The 15,892-nt window shown below is 46.5% G+C and overlaps 1 protein-coding gene across 8 annotated transcripts in view; it reads left to right on the top strand.

Moving 5' to 3' along the window:
* CHRDL1 (chordin like 1) overlaps positions 1 to 13,070 on the top strand; it is a 118,635-nt gene extending 105,565 nt beyond the window's left edge. For all 8 annotated transcript variants that reach the window (XM_058712285.1, XM_058712283.1, XM_058712284.1 and 5 more), the window contains 3 exons: positions 5,143 to 5,310; positions 7,644 to 7,733; positions 10,647 to 13,070. In XM_058712285.1, the coding sequence (XP_058568268.1) occupies positions 5,143 to 5,310; positions 7,644 to 7,733; positions 10,647 to 10,777 (389 nt within the window). In that variant the 3' untranslated portion in view covers positions 10,778 to 13,070. The remainder of the gene's footprint in view (positions 1 to 5,142; positions 5,311 to 7,643; positions 7,734 to 10,646) is intronic.
* Positions 13,071 to 15,892: the final 2,822 nt, after the last annotated feature.

The raw sequence follows: 15,892 nt of genomic DNA, 5'->3' as shown, positions 1-15,892 counted from the left end.
ATTAAAATGTAGTCTGTAGTGTGGGGACTGACAGCATAGGGGATCGGTGATCAAGCATTCTAATCCTGGCTCTTCCGCTGGTTTCCTGTGTGACCTAGAAAAAGTCACTTCACCTCTCTGAGCTTCAGGTTCCTTCTCTGCAAAATGAGGGTTAGGGTAGAGGATTTCTTAGGGCCTTTCCTGCTCCAGCATTCTAGGAGTGAATGAGTCACTTCCATGCACATGAATTCATCAATTCATATGCCTACCTGCAAGGCATTTTTGTAAACACAGATGAAAACCCAAAAAACTTTAGAAGTAGGCAGAGAGCTCAAACATTTATTCCTTCAACTTAGGCAGTTAGTTCATCATGATTTGCAGGCAAACATGAACTTAGCCCACGTATATTTTTTGAGCCATCTTCATGTAAGCCAGTGGTTCCCAAACTTGTCTGCACATTGGAACCCCCGGGAAAGCTTCTAAAAATACCTGTGTCCCATCCCCAGAGATTAGGATTTAATTGATTTCAGGTGTCACCTGGGCGCCAGAATTTTTAAAAGATCCCCAGATGGTTTTAATGTGCAGACAAGCTTGAGAAGCACCTGCCATAGGCCCAGGGTGGTTTATGGCCTTCCTACTCTAAGTGTGGTTTGTGGACCAGAAGCACCTAGAAACTAGTTAGAAGGGCAGACTCTCAGGTCCCCTACCAGACCTACCGCATCAGAATCTGTATTTTAACAAGACCCCCCAGTTGATCCCCATGCACGTTAAAGTATGAGAAGCATTTCTTTATGGCACAAACAAATTCTTCCTCCCAGAGTAAGCAGCAGGTAGGATTGGATAGGAAGGACAGGACCTATCTGATCTGGAGTAGGGAACTGGAGCATTAAAATTGGTGAGACAAATGTCCACTGACTGGTGAATGGATAAAGAAGATGTGATATGTGTATACAATGGAATACTACTCGGTGATCAAAAAGAATGAACTCTTGCCCTTTGCAACAACGCGGGTGGAACTAGAGTATCCTGCTAAGTGAAGTAAGTCAGAGAAAGATGAGCATTCTATGATTTCACCCATGTGGAATTTAAGAAAGAAAAGAGATGAATATAGGGGAAGGGAAGGAAAAAATAAGAGAAAAACAGGGAGGCAAACCATAAGAGACTCTGAAATACAGAGAACAAACTGAGGGTTGCTGGAGGGGAGGTGGATGAGGGTGGGCTAGATGGGTGATGGGCATTAAGGAGGACACCTGTTGGGATGAGCACTGGGTGTTATATGTAAGTGATGAATCACTAAATTCTACTTCTGAAATCATTATTACACCATATGTTAACTAAGATTTACATAAAACTAAAAATAATTTTTAAAATAGTAAAATAAATAAAAGAAAATCTTTAAAAAAATAATAAAATTGTTGAGAAAATGCACTCATTAGAGATAGGGAGACAGCACATTCTGAGCGTGATCCGGACAGGGGGGCCACCCAAGTCACAATAACCTGTTGTGACTTCCAAGTCTGTGATCTTGCCGGATCCTCAAACTTTTTAGTGTCACTTCAGAGTAATTCTATCAACACAATTTTATTTTATGTTTTTTGGTTTGGGTCAAGGGTGGAACACCTACAGTCATATAAGTAATGCAACATGACATTTTCAGACAAAACTAATCATGATCTAAACTACCCCAGGGAAGGTAAATCCTCCCTGCTATATAATATTCCAATTTCAATCTCAGATCTTCAGACCAAATCTCATTTCATTGTAATGCTTAGTCGTTTAGAGATATAGGTGATTCAAATAAGTGAATGTAGAACAGGCATTGGCTTTTAAATAGTTGGCTTCTCATGTTGGCAGTATTTATTAAAACCTTTACTTTCCTACTCTTTGGCTAAGTAATTCACTCCTAGGAATCCTAAGAAAGTAATAAGAGGGATACACAGATACACAAATAAGGATTTTTTCTTCAATGTTGTTTACAGCAGTAAAAAAATCAGAAACAATTTGAAAATCTACCAATATGGGAATGGTTAAATAAGTTATGGTATAGCTGTACCATGGCTTATCAGATGGCCATTCAAAATCATTGTAGACTGAGGTGCCTGGGTGTCTCAGCTGGTTGAGCATTTGACTCTTAATTTTTTTTAATGTTTATTTTTGAGAGAATGAGAGAGAGCACGAGCAAGCATGGGGGAGGTGCAGAGACAGAAGTGGGGACAGAGGATCCGAAGCAGGCTCTGCACTGACAGAGGGCCTGATGTGGGGCTCAAACCCATGAACCGTGAGATCATGACCTGAGCCAAAGTTGGACGCTTAACCAACTGAGCCACCCAGGCACCTGAGCATCCAATTCTTGACATCAGCTCAGGTCATGATCCAAGGGTCATGGGACCAAGCCCTGCGTTGCGCTCCATGCTGAGTGTGGAGCCTGCTTGAGATTCTCTATCCCTCTGCCCTTCTCCCCCACTCTCACATTCTCTCTCTCTCTCTAAAAAACTAATTAAAAAAAAAAAAAAACATTGTAGACCAAGACTTAATGGCATGGAAAGATGTTTGTGACATATTTGTTAAGTACAAAGCTTTGCTCCAAAACAATATTTATATTGTGGTCCCACTTACTGTTAAAAAAAGAAAGCACTTGTAATACACTTAGATTAAGAATACGCCCAGGTGGCTCAGTCAGTTAAGCATCTGACTCTTTGGTTTCGGCTCAGGTCATGATCTCACGGTGCATGAGTTCGAGCCCCACATCAGGCTTTGTGCAACAGTGCGGAGCCTGCTTTGGATTCTCTCTCTCTCTCTCTCTCTCTCTCTGTCTCTCTCCCCCCCTTTCTCTGCCCCTCCCTTACTTGTGCTCTCTGTCTCTCAAAATAAATTAATTTAACAAAAGATAACACATGACAGAGAAAAAGGGAGAAAGAGTGGAGAGGGAAGAAGATCAATGTAGAAAAGAACAGTAAATTCAGCTATTTGTGTTGAGAAGAGAAAAGAGATAAATCAAATTCACTGATGATCTAGCCAAAAGTTTCCTTAGAACACATGATCACAGCCTCCTCCAGTCACAAACTAGGGCCAAAATTAAGGATGTGAGTTTTACTTCCCTCTCTTGCCTTTGCTCTGGTAGAGGCTGGCCTGGCCTTGCTTATTAGTGGCCACCTACAAGATTGTGTAGGACTTTCACTTCCTGAAGGTTCTTCAGCTCCGCTCCCATCCCCACCACACCACCCCGGTATCTGGAATTCCTATAATTACACAGTCCTTTCGGCATACAGTGTAAAACACCCCTGTTAAGACTTAAAACTTATCTGGGCTAATACATCCTCGTCAGTCATTACCACCTCCATAAGGAAATGCTTTGTCAATTTCTTAGTTGTGGAGAGCTCGGGATATGAGCATTCTCAAGGGAGGTGGGTATGACCAGAAATGACTGTGAGCATAGCAGGCTTCCTTGGAAGGAAACGCAACTAGGTGAGCATGGAGTGATCAGAAAGCACCTTGATGTGGAGGGTGTGGAACGGGGAGGTTGTTGCCCACTGGGTGCCTTGAAAGGCACACTTTGTTTACTCTTAATATTTTCAAGTGCCAGCCAGGGTTGAGTCACTGATGGGTTTTGTTGTTCATAGAGCCCTTCCGCTGAGTCCGTTAAGCTCTCGGTGGGGGTGGTGGGGGGTGCAAGACAAGTCTTCAGGACACTAGGAGAACTTTTAGTACATGACAGGTATTTACAGAGCCATCATGGATTTCGCATGGCAGTTAACAGCTGTAGCCAGTATTAAGCTGGTGCAAAAAAAAAAAAAATTAACAACTGAACTCAGCTATCATTCTCAAGGTGATAAATACACAGAGGTCCCTGCGAACTCAGAGACCCACTCCTCTGGCAAAGTGCTAGCACACGTCCCTTAATTACCTAACATATCACCACAAAGGACTGACCCACCAAGCAATTAAATAACTAAAAAGGGCCAAAGGAGAAAGGAGGCTTGATCCTAGGATGATCTACAAATTGAGTAGTTCCACCTGGAATCACCAAGAGGTGACTTCGATTTTGTCCTTACACTGCCGAGATGGTGGTGGAGGGTGGGAATCAGGTCAGCACGAGATGGGCAATAGCAATTTGACTACAGCCTCTGGTCCCGATGCATCTGATCGGCTAACAATGAGTCTCCCTAATTAGAGTCACAGATCCAAAGAACCCAGCACTCAGTGGTTTCATCAGATAGTCTTACACATGACTTCTGCACATATTCAAAGTTTTCAGGGTGTCCATGGCTTCTCTTTGTTCCTCCTCATGCGAGGGTACACTTTAAAGCCATAGTTGAAGAGGGTGCTGCTCATGAAGCCAGCAAAAAACTTAACTCACAGATCACCAACTTGGAAAAACTTTTTTTTTTTCTTTTGGTAGGGGGCCGAGGGAGGAGAAGGGTGGAGCGGAATGGGAAGTTTGAAGGGGCTGGTATCTTTATGCCTGGAAGCTGAAATCCAGCAGTTTAGTTTATACTTTAAATGATCCATAGTTGAGGGATTTGACCAATTTTTTGTGTCTCCCAGCCGTTCATTTGGCATAGCATGCATATGACTAATCTGACATCTAGGTTTTGGCACGGGTGCTGATCCGGTATTATCGTTCCCCTCACAAACAAATCAAAGAGCATTCAGAAATGTCAAGCCAATTTGGATAGATCCTTTGGGCAACTATATGCACATAAATGAGGGTCATAAAATGTTTTCTAAGTATACCAAAGTGATGTCAGGGAAGTTAAGCAAGACCCTCTGTCAGCCCATTCCCTGGGTCTCGGTTGGTAACACTGTGCTAAACAGACCATGATCTGGACCCAGCATGGAAAATCCTATGTACCCTGACGTGCCTAAGAGATTTGTACCTGGCCGCGTTCTTCCTCCTCACGAAGGTCTACTTCTCCTGTGGTGGTGGGTGGATCCAGTTTGGTTTGTGGGCCAGTGTTCTGCACATCTATGGATTCTGTTGTGTAGACTTAAATCAAAGGTCATGTGGTCCTTTGTGATTTGGTGGCTGTTACAGCGCAGCTTAAACTGAGCCAAAGGAATAGGGGTGGAATTTCTAACTCTGTAAGAATGTTCTCGTTGATTGTCCACTTTCGATGAGCATGAGACACTGTAAACAATGAGATACCTGCTTCCCAATTCCAGAAGAACTTCCGGGCCAAAGCTTTGACAGTAAGGGCTACTTTTGTGGAGAAGAAACCATGCCCGTGTATGAGTCTGTGTTCATGGAGGATGGGGAGACCACCAGAAAAATAGCCCTGGAGACCGAGAGACCACCTCAGGTAGAGGTGCACGTTTGGACCATCCGAAAGGGTGAGCAAGACAATATTAATTCCTTGTTATTTTTTTTTGTAAGGGGTGGGGGACGAGGAGGGGAAGACTCGCCTTAATTTTGCTTCAACCAGCTCCTCCGTTTGGGTCAGTTTTCCTGATCGCTCAGCAACTACCACATGACTGACAGGTGGTGATTGTGACCTTTGACCTTTAACCATGACCTGGTCCAAAAAGTCAGCATTGGCCCTTGGGGCTTGTTGTCTTTCTTGTACCAACAAAGGCTGGAGGAGTGCTTTGCAACCCTGGCTGCACATCAGAATCACATGGGAGAGGTTTTTGTGAATACCAAATGCCTGGGCCTCCCTCCAGGGCTGCTGATTGATCGGCCAGGGATGGGGCCTCGGCATACGTGTTTGTTTGTTTGTTTTTAAACGTTTTTTATTTATTTTTGAGACAGGGAGAGACAGAGCATGAACGGGGGAGGGTCAGAGAGAGGGAGACACAGAATCCAAAACAGGCTCCAGGCTCTGAGCTGTCAGCACAGAGCCCGACCCGGGGCTCGAACTCACGGACCTCGAGATCATGACCTGAGCCGAAGTCGGCCGCTTAACCGACCGAGCCACCCAGGTGCCCCACGTGTTTGTTTTTAAAGCTCCACAGGTGATTCTAATGCACAGCCACGACGGCAGCCTACCAAACTGTAGCCTACCCATTCTTTTCCCATCTGAACCTCAACAAACAGGAAAATCCATCCATTCAGTGCAAAGCTGCGTCTCTCAAATCGCGCTATGTACTCTGGGGTGACACGCACTGAAAACCTCATCCCTGCCCTCAAGAAGCGTCTCGCCCAGAGGAACAATCCCTGTCATTCTGTCCATCCAGTTCCTTTTCTGATCACTCACCCCGACTGCCATAGCCAGCCGCATCGTGTTCGTTGTGATCCTACAGCCCTTCAGACCATCCCACAGATAACAAGGCTAGTGTTGATCTAGGCTGGCCGCGTTTTCTAGGAATCCAAGTGAAGAGGTAAGATTTCAGCTGGGAAACAGCGCACATCCTTTTTCTCCTGGCTCCTGCGTAAGTAAGCCTCGAGAGTGCTCAAAGTTTAGTATGCCTCAGCATCATACTGAGGAGCTTTACATACCATGTAAAGGAGCCGGTTTACAACACAGCTCCCTGGCCCCATCCAAGAGATGTGAATTCAGTAGACCTTAGGTAGCACCTCAACACGTAACAAACGGTCAGGTGATTCTAATTCAGGCAGCACTCGGGCCATACTTTGAGAAACGATGGCTCGAGTATTTCTAGGGCTTCTTCCTCTCCTTTTTCACAACTTCTCTTGCCTGAAAGAATGAGTTCCTCCCCACCCCTTAAAAAAATATGCTAGAACACACATAGATTTCTTGTCTGTGTTCATTTTTGCTCTATACCTAGGAATGTCCACGTTCCATGTCTAACTCCCTAGCTCCTCTGTAACCGGTCACCTAGGACTAAGCCCTGTCCTTTTGGCTTCCCTAACAGTGGACCCAATATTTGGTTGCCCCGCATCGCTCACTCCCTAGAGGCGCGTGGATATTTTTCCACGCTTGCTGGGGCAGCATCTGAAGGACTTCTTGTTCAGGGCTGGGCAGCCACGGTCTGTGCTCGGTGAGCAGAGGATAACCCAGGTTTCAATTACGTTGTCTTCTCTAGACCTCTTGAGGATGAAGTAGGCTGGTAACATGTTGCTCTGTAACTGCAAGGCCATTTGCAGTTTATGTGTTATTCTGATAAAAACTATTCAGGCAAAGTTGAGACTGTGCCCCCCCCACCTTTATTTTAACTTTCCCCATTTTCTGTAAGGGAAAGCCAAAGGAGCTGTGAAGATTTCCCAAAGGAAAATATGCTTTTCAGTGAGTTCAAGAACAGGGATGGCTTCTCCATTTACACAAACAACCTGTCTTCAATCCCACTGCTGGCTCTCACTGCTTGGCCAGAAGGGCAGCCCAGTGGTTTGGCAGGGACATAATCTACCTGGACGTGGGGCAAGGGCAGAATTTCTAATACTGCCTTTGGGTATAACAGCTCCCACCAGCACCCATGCCCGATTCCATGTGGCTTTCCCTAGGAGGGGGTCCCATGGTCAGCAACACGATCTGCCATATCTCTATCCTCTGGAGAACCAAGGGGAGGCCAGTGAGCCAAAGAAACAGATGGAGTCAATTATAACCCTTGAGCCATCCAAGTTCCTGGTTAAGCACATTACACAGCCCAGCTCGATACTCCTAAGCCCCTGTAATGAGATGATATGCCCAGCCCAAGCAGAAAAAGGGGGTGGTGGTTCCAGATAGGGAGGGCCTGACCACCTGCCCCCACTTTTTACTTGGTTCCAGGCATCCTCCAGCACTTCCATATTGAGAAGATCTCCAAGAGGATGTTTGAGGAGCTCCATCACTTCAAGCTGGTGACCAGGACAACGCTGAGTAAGTGGTACCTGTCTTTCTTCGCTCCTCCCTGGAAAACGCCTCCAATCTTCAACGTAGCATAGCCCCAAACAAGGTCCGCTTGTGTTCTCAGTGAACATTAGCAGTGCTCAATGTCAACCTTCGAGGCTGTTGTGTCTCTTCTCCGGGTGACTCGGCAGTGGGGGGGCAGGGGGTCTGAATGTGAACTGAAAAACTGGGACCCGATGAATACAAATCCAGATGTAGTCTCAGCATCAGCTACCTCGAGTCAAGGTTTCCTGAATATCTTTAATGAAAACTGCTAACCCCAGCGTGTCAAGGTCAGAGAAAGCTCACAGGATTCCAGGGCTGGTATACTTGTGGAGACTTGACCTCTGGAAGGATGTGTCCTCCAGCGGTGGGGGTGGGAGATGGAAAATGAAAGCATCTCAATTCCTGTGTCCTACCAAAGGTCTGTTTGACTCTTTGAAACTGCCCCCAGGGGGTCATGTTTCTTTAAAAGCACTCAAGGACTCAAGCACATTGGCAGCTTTCCCTCTTTCTGATGCAGGATGGAGCCTAAGGACTAGATACTGCTAGGCGCTGGGAGGTGGCGAGCACTTCTGAAGGAATAAAAGGCCCAGAATTTGTATCGACTGGGTATTCTAATGGGCCAGACAGAACATGAAAATGCCTTCACTGTGAATCAGCCTAGCTCTCAAGAGTTAACTACCTGAGTACTCAGGGGAATCTGCAAGGCACAATGAGACAAGAGCCAGGTGGGCTTCGGGGAGGAGGTGTGTTTTGAAAGAGAAGGGTGTGGCTGTGCAACAGGTCAGGAAATCAATTCAGGGAGAGGGTGCCTCCTAAAAGGAGACTCTGCCAGGAACAAACAAGAAATGAAGAAGCCGGTGGGAAGTTCACATGGAAGTCCAGTGGCGTTGGTGGTTGCTGCAGATTTACAAACGGCCTACTGATAACAAAAATGGTGCTCTGCAAAGATGTCTCTTGGCTAGTGGATGGATTTATGGTGTACCTACTTTGATGAGGTCATATCCCAAAGAGCCCATTATGCCATGCGGAGAAGTTAGACTTGATTGCCAGGCCAGAGAACCCTGGGGGAGGACTTTAAGCAAGTGCACGGTGCGTGCACATGTTTTTTAGAAAGAGGTGCGTGCTGTGTGGACTGGAAAGTGGACTGTCGGCGGTAAGTAGCTGATGGTAGTCTGAATTAAAATACTGTATTAAGTCGATTGGACCAGGGAGGAGAGGTCACGGTGAGGGACACCTCTGAGTTTAAATCATCAAGATGGCTACAAAGAGAGAAATGAGTTTGGAATGACTCCAGGAGTAACAGTTTTACAGACCGGGTGAATAGTGATAATTTGCCAAGGGGAGGCTCTGGAGAACAGGCAGGTACTGCCGGGGAGAAAAAAAAAAAATGTGTTTCATTTGAAACATGTTTACATTCAGATACATAAAGGCCATCTGAGCAGAGTTCCGCGGTGGGCAGCTGGAAATAGGGTTAACGAGGTTACTTGTGTATTCTGTAGGAGACTGATAGACCATAAACTGCCCGGTAGGAGAATTCATATGGAGGGGTTGGAAATGAAGGGGGCAGAGTCTAGGGTCTGGTATGAATGATGTGATTTTTTTAAATTACCGATGAATTTCAAAGAACATGTTTTTGTTTTTACTGTGAGAAAGGCCCTATGCTAGGCATAATGGGATTGGGGGTGTATAACGGAAGTAGATGGTGTGTGCCCCCAGCTGTGTGCAGCTGAAGGAAGTGGGTAATGAGACGATCCTGCGGGGTCACCTGGGGACAAAGAACAACAAGCCTGGCCCTTTCTGTCATGTGGCTCTCAGATCCTGGCACACAGCAGGGCTTCAGTACAAGGTGGTTCCTTGCCCGACCCTTCTCTCCTTTCCCACTGAGTTGGAGAGAACGGAGAAAAGTGAAGAACCCAAGAGACAAAGGAGCAGGGAAATGGAGTCCTTAATGAAGAGAGTCATGTTCTTCTGTGGCTAGGGAAAGAAAAGTGGTTCAAAATTGGCTCTGGATTGAGAGGAGCTCGCTGACCTTGGACTAGGAGTTCCCTAGGCGGTAACGCCATGAGAGCAGGGAGAAAAAGACCCAAAGTGGGTATCTAGGGTGGGCGGTTTGTCATGAAGATTCTTTGCCATGGCAAGATGACGCTAAGGAGAAGGAAGATCTTGCCACTCAAGGACCAGGACAGTCAGAAAAGGGACGGTTGAAAAAAGAGGTGATCTAGAGTGGTTTCCAGTGCTCAGCACGGGGAGTGCACTCCAGACTGTTCGTTCAGTTGGCATGATGGAATGGGGGAAGAGATGAGCTGGTAAGGACATGCTGACAGGGAGAGGAGAAAACAGAGAATGGGAGGGATCCTAAGAGGGGGGTGTTAAGACAGCATGTGAGCACAGGAGAAAACCGAGGTGGGCAGTTTTTAACAAAGGGCAGGAATAGAAAAAAGAGCACTAAATAATCGAGTCACCTACACCAGTATCTTGCCCCTGAAAAGTAAGCGGGACCTCAGGAACGCACAGGTACTGTTTTCCAAAGTGCCTTATTTGACCTGGTCCTAAGGGAATCACCTAAAGAGCTAACAGCCTGATAGTGGAGCATTTTACAAATGCTAAATATACTGTAAAAATTCCAAAAATAATACTTAGGTTTGACTTTGGAGGCAATTACCTATTATTCTTGGGATTCTTACAAATACTGTGTGTTGAAATGAACATTCTGTGGCCCACTTTCCATATCTATCCCCAGAAAAGTGTTTTGGGCGCTGTTTTGATGAAACCCCCTGACATTTGGCTTCCAGCTCCTCCCGGCGAGTGAGTGGGTAAGGATCGGGTTAGGTTGGTCACACTCCTAATTGGCTCTGCTCTCCTCTTACCTCTCTGGGCTGCTTTGTGTTTGCTTTCTAGGCCAGTGGAAGATCTTCACCGAAGGAGAAGCTCAGATCAGCCAGATGTGTTCGAGTCGTGTGTGCAGAACTGAGCTTGAAGATTTGGTCAAGGTTTTGTACCTGGAAAGGTCTGAAAAGGGCCACTGTTAGAGGAGACAGATGGTATTGGATAGGATAGAGCAAGAAAAATCAAGCCGCAGCTGGACTGCAGGCTTATTTTGCTTAAGTCAACAGTGCCCTAAAACCCCAAACTCAAATGCAGTTTATTATTCACGCCATGCACAGCATAACTTGCTCCTTTATGTGTCAGTCCTTAAACATCTCCAAAGAGACTGGGAGAGTCTTGAATTATTTGTGGGAGGAAGAGGGATAGAACACCACAGCACTGCTCTAAGTTTCTGGGAGAATCACATTTCTTTACAGGTTAAAGAGTAAACAAAACCCTAGGGTTTCTATCTAGAAAGTTATTACAGTGAAAGAAACAGGAGAGAAATGCTTAGTAGGAGTTCTGTAGTACAGAGAAAATATTTGTATGAAATCATACTCTTTGAATTTTAGAATGTCTTGTGTTTTTTTAAAAAAATTAACACCCCATCCTCACACAAACACACACACACGCACACACACACACACGCGCGCACACACACACACACACATGCACACACACAGACTAAACTGCAGTCTTCATTCTGAGGCACAGCCAGCATAGATTCCCCCCCTCCTTTCTCTTGCCTGGTTCCCAGGTAGCTTTGAAGTTGTGGGTACTCAGGAAGGTAAAGAAGGAATTGTGAGCAAAAGGCTCAACCCTTAGGTCAGTGGTGTGGCTGCTAAAGTCACCGACTCTGATGGAAGGGTGAAGAACAAAAACACTATTTCATGGTCGCATTCCCTTGGAAGCGATAATTAACATTTCCCTGATGAGACCGCTTCGCTTTTCTCCCTGAACCTGTGGGGGCCCCCATCAAAAAGTGAGAACTGGGTAAAATCTTCGGAAACCGAATCCACGTAAAACAAAATAATTATTGAAGTAAACGGTTGGTCAGTGTCAACAAGGCAACCGTATGTGGGTTCGAGTCAATAGAATTCACTGATGAATAGCTTGACACTCGCTAATTTCCTTGATGCCCTAGTTAGGTAGCCCAAAAATTGAAGTTAAGTGATTAAATTCTAGAAGCTCCTTAAGAGGGCAGTTTTCTTCCTTCTCCAGTTACAGGAGCTGATTTTGACTTTGCAGAGGGGCCCAGTCCTCCCACATCTTCTGAATGTTGCCTCTTCAGTTAGGAGAATTACTGCTCCTTTGAGGAAATGGAAATTCTGATAAGGATCTTTGTTCTAAACCTTCCTACCACTCTCCTCTCATCCACCAAGCCCAGATCTGAATCGTGAATCCTAATCCAGGCTGCTCTGAAAACTGTCTCTTTGCAGCTCAATCCCAGAAGTAGAAGCTCTCCATTCTGAGGCCTGGCTTTAGAAATCATCTTTGTGACAAAACTGAATTCTCCACAAGGATCTCAAGCCTGCCTCCTAGATTTATCCCTTCTGAGGGGCATGAATGAACTCTAATGAAGACTCAGAAATATTAGGGGCCCAGAAATCCTGTATTTCCCACTCCGTGACCATAGGGGAGAGGAACACTGGTTTCCTTACAGCATTTGACAGCAATCGGGCCCAGTCTTTATGGCAACCTGGCGTAAAGGAGGCTGTTCTCCTAAATTAGGAGACACAGGAGTGCCTCGTGGCCAGGCCTTTATGGGATAAGCCTCTTACCAAACTTTCCTTCATATTCTCCGCGGGAGAGGGTGGTAGGACATCCAGGGGCTGAAAGGCCACAGAGCATTATTGCGGAGGAGGGGGACAACGGTGTTCAGCAGCTGCTGCCTCCTTCCCAGAGGTGGCAGTATTTCCATAGTGTGGAAACAAGTAACTGAATCCCAAAGCAAGCGGTGGTTTCCCCTTCTGGATGACTCACCCCAAAGCCTTCCCACCCAGGTGTTCTCTGAAAGCTCAACCATAAGGGAACACCCAGAGAGCTTCCCTAGATAGACTTCTGCCCCCGGGTGCTGGGACACACCTTTACAAAGTGCCGTGTGAAGCACAAGCTGGGGAGCTGTGCTCGGCCAACGTGGAAACCCAGCGTTCGGTGTCGTGTAGGCAGTGGGACGTGGGGAGATGAGGCCAAGCCACCTGTAGTTAGGAGAGGAATGGATGTGGTTCTTCTTGTATATTTATTTGTATCATAAACACTTGGAACAACAAAGACCATAAACACCACTTAGCAGTTGTAGGCATGTCATAGTTAACTCGTGTACACAAGTAAGAGTAACGTCACAGTATTAGCCCTTTACTCTTCTCACGGGACATGTACCTAAATAGGGTACTTATTTATGTAGTCGCTGTAATTCTGGATTTTTAAATTAATAAAAAGGTGAATTTTGAAACATCATCTGCAGGAATGCTGCGTGAGTGATTGACTCTCTGGTCGGTGCTGACCTGGGACTGGGTAGCAGGTGATGGGTGGGCCCGGCTGTCTCCCACTTGGCTGGACACCCCTCTCAGGCTGTGGCATCGTCGTTAAGAGTGGGGACTTTGCGGTTGGCCTACCCGTGTTTTTGATCCCAGCTCTGTGCTTAACAGCTGTGTCAGTGTCCCCATCTATAAAATGGGGATAATGGGGCGCCTGGGTGGCTCGGTCGGTTAAGCCTGCAACTTCAGCTCAGGTATGATCTCATGATTCGTGAGTTCGAGCTCCGCGTTGGGCTGTGTGCTGACAGCTCGGAGCCTGGAGCCTGCTTTAGATTCTGTGTCTGCCCCTCCCCTGCCCACGCTTATTCTCTCCCTCTGAAAAATAAATAAACATTAAAAAATACGATTAAAATGGGGATAATTGTGGTACTATTGCCTTTTGCTTGCAGTTGTGCCGTGAGACTTAATTTAGCCAGCGCATGTCAAGTGATTACCAAACGTTCATTTATGACCATGGATATTCAAGAAGGGCACGACAGTGAAAATGGCCATTTCTGGCTTCCACTTTAGGCCAAGACATTTAAGAGATTGGGGGAAAGAAGGCCATTGGCTTAGGTTTCAGGAATGCCTCAATTTCGGTGTGCTGCTCGGTGGCACATTTTTATAGGAAGCAAGGTAAGAGTTTCATCGTACATGTTGATCCAAACTAAGTTCCCTCAGACCCCTAACACTGGTTAAATTTGTGCCATCACAGAGGCCACGAGAGCCGAAATGTCAGATAATATAAGGACAGAAGACTGCACTGGTGCTAGCAACACAGAAGTCATTGGTGGTGAGATGTTGGCAGAGGGATGGGAGCAGGGGCCAGCAGTGAGTGGAGGAACCACCCTTTGGAGAAGCTTCATTACAGAGAGTGGAGAGCTAAGGTGAAGGAAGTAGCTGGAGAAGGATATGGGGTCAAAGGAAAGTTTTTGTTTTAAATATGGAAGATACTTGACCATGTCTGAATACTAAAGGAAGAGATCCTATAGAAAGGAAAAGATTGAAGGGTATGGGAGAAAGAATGTTATCCTGGTGTGTAAGGTGCATGGGAAGCCATTTTCGCATGCTGAGCCCTCGAAACCCACAATTCTTGACCTACGACCTGGACTGAATTTTGGCTTCTGGGTGCCAACCCCTTACTGTGCATTAGCTCTACCTAGTTCCCCTCATCTCTGTTAGCTTGCCCCCTACCCTTACACCCAGCATCTTCCGGAATGGTGGGTTCAAAATCCCAACATTACTCCACCTCCAGTGGGGGAACCACATAGAATTCAAGCCCGATATGCCGGGTCCCTCTGGCACTCTTCCCTTTCCCTCACCCACGTTCAAATTTCCCTGAGTCCTAGCCATTTGGTCTCCTAGACGTGGCCCATCTTTACTGGTTTTTGCATATCTCTCCTCTTGCAGGATCTTTTCTTCTCTGTAGTCTCCACCTCCCGGTGATTCCCAGGAAGTCCCAAAGATTATCTCCTCTGGCCTCAAGGATCCGTCCTGCTACCACATGTTACCCACGCTTTCATTCCTTTCTTGCTTTGGACCCCCACTCTGTGATGGGCACCTGCTGGAGAACGTGGCTGCCCACTGCTTCTACCACTGCCCACCATGATATGACTGGTGGGTGCTCCTTCTGCAGGCCTAGAGGTGCCAGCAATGGTGGCGGTGCTCCAGAATCCTCAGTCTTCCCCAGTGGCACCGTATCCTGTGCACAAGCGGAGAGAGTGGCCTCCTCCTTCCCCACCCGTGATGTTACACTTTGCCACCTTACACTGAACCACTTTAACACGTAGTCCTTGAGTTTGTGTTATGTAGACCAAGTCAGGGTCTTCTTGTGCCTCAGAGTCTCCTGGAGTTTGCGTGCAAACGAGTCCTTCAAGTTCCAGTTGCAGCCATTTTGTCAGGGTTCAGCTGCCTGTAGGGAGAGCCTGTGCTGAGTATAAGCCTCTGAGACAGACATGAGACCATCCTCCTAATCCTTCTTCCTTATGGTTCACATGTACTGCTTACGCTCCCCACTGAATCCCTCCTGCGGATTGAATGCAGGGCCCCACCCCACCAGTCAGCCAAACAAGCTCAGATACCCCTGAAACCTCTCCATGGGAGACAGGACTCCCTAAATGCAGAGCTCCAGCTCCAGAACACTGTCTCCCAAATATTTCATACACATTTACAGCTTCAGGCCTTTGTATATGCTCTTCCCACCACCAGACTGTTCTTCCCTCGCCTTTGGATGGCAAACTCCTACTCATCCTTCAAGAACCCAGTCGAAATGTTACCTCCTCTGTGGAGCCTGGCCTGCTCCCCTTCTGGTTTGCCACCATATATCCTTTCTCCCTTATGTACTGTATCCTTCTACCGGGCCAACTCTGATCTTCTGGAACTTATGTCCTTAGTACTTCTGTGCCTTTGCACGCAGCTCCCTTTGCCTGGAATATTCATCCCCTGATGTTTCTACTTAATGAACACCTACTCCTCTCTTAAAAATCGCATTGCTCATCTCAGACCTGGTCCACCTGTTTCAGGCACACTTCGTGTACCCTCCCGCATGCTCCTACGAAATAACCAAAGCACTTCCCTCGTGCCTGTCTCTGTAATGCAATCGGTTGACCTGCATGTTTTCTTAGTTAATCTTCACCACAGCACTGTGTGGTACATCCCATTACTGGCCCTATTTTATTTTTTTTTCAACGTTTTTTTTTTTATTTATTCTTGGGACAGAGAGAGACAGAGCATGAACGGGGGAGGGGCAGAGAGAGAGGGAGA

The sequence above is a fragment of the Neofelis nebulosa genome, chromosome X, assembly GCF_028018385.1.
Source record: "Neofelis nebulosa isolate mNeoNeb1 chromosome X, mNeoNeb1.pri, whole genome shotgun sequence".
NCBI lineage: Eukaryota > Metazoa > Chordata > Mammalia > Carnivora > Felidae > Neofelis > Neofelis nebulosa.
This window is presented reverse-complemented; position numbering and strand designations above follow the sequence as displayed.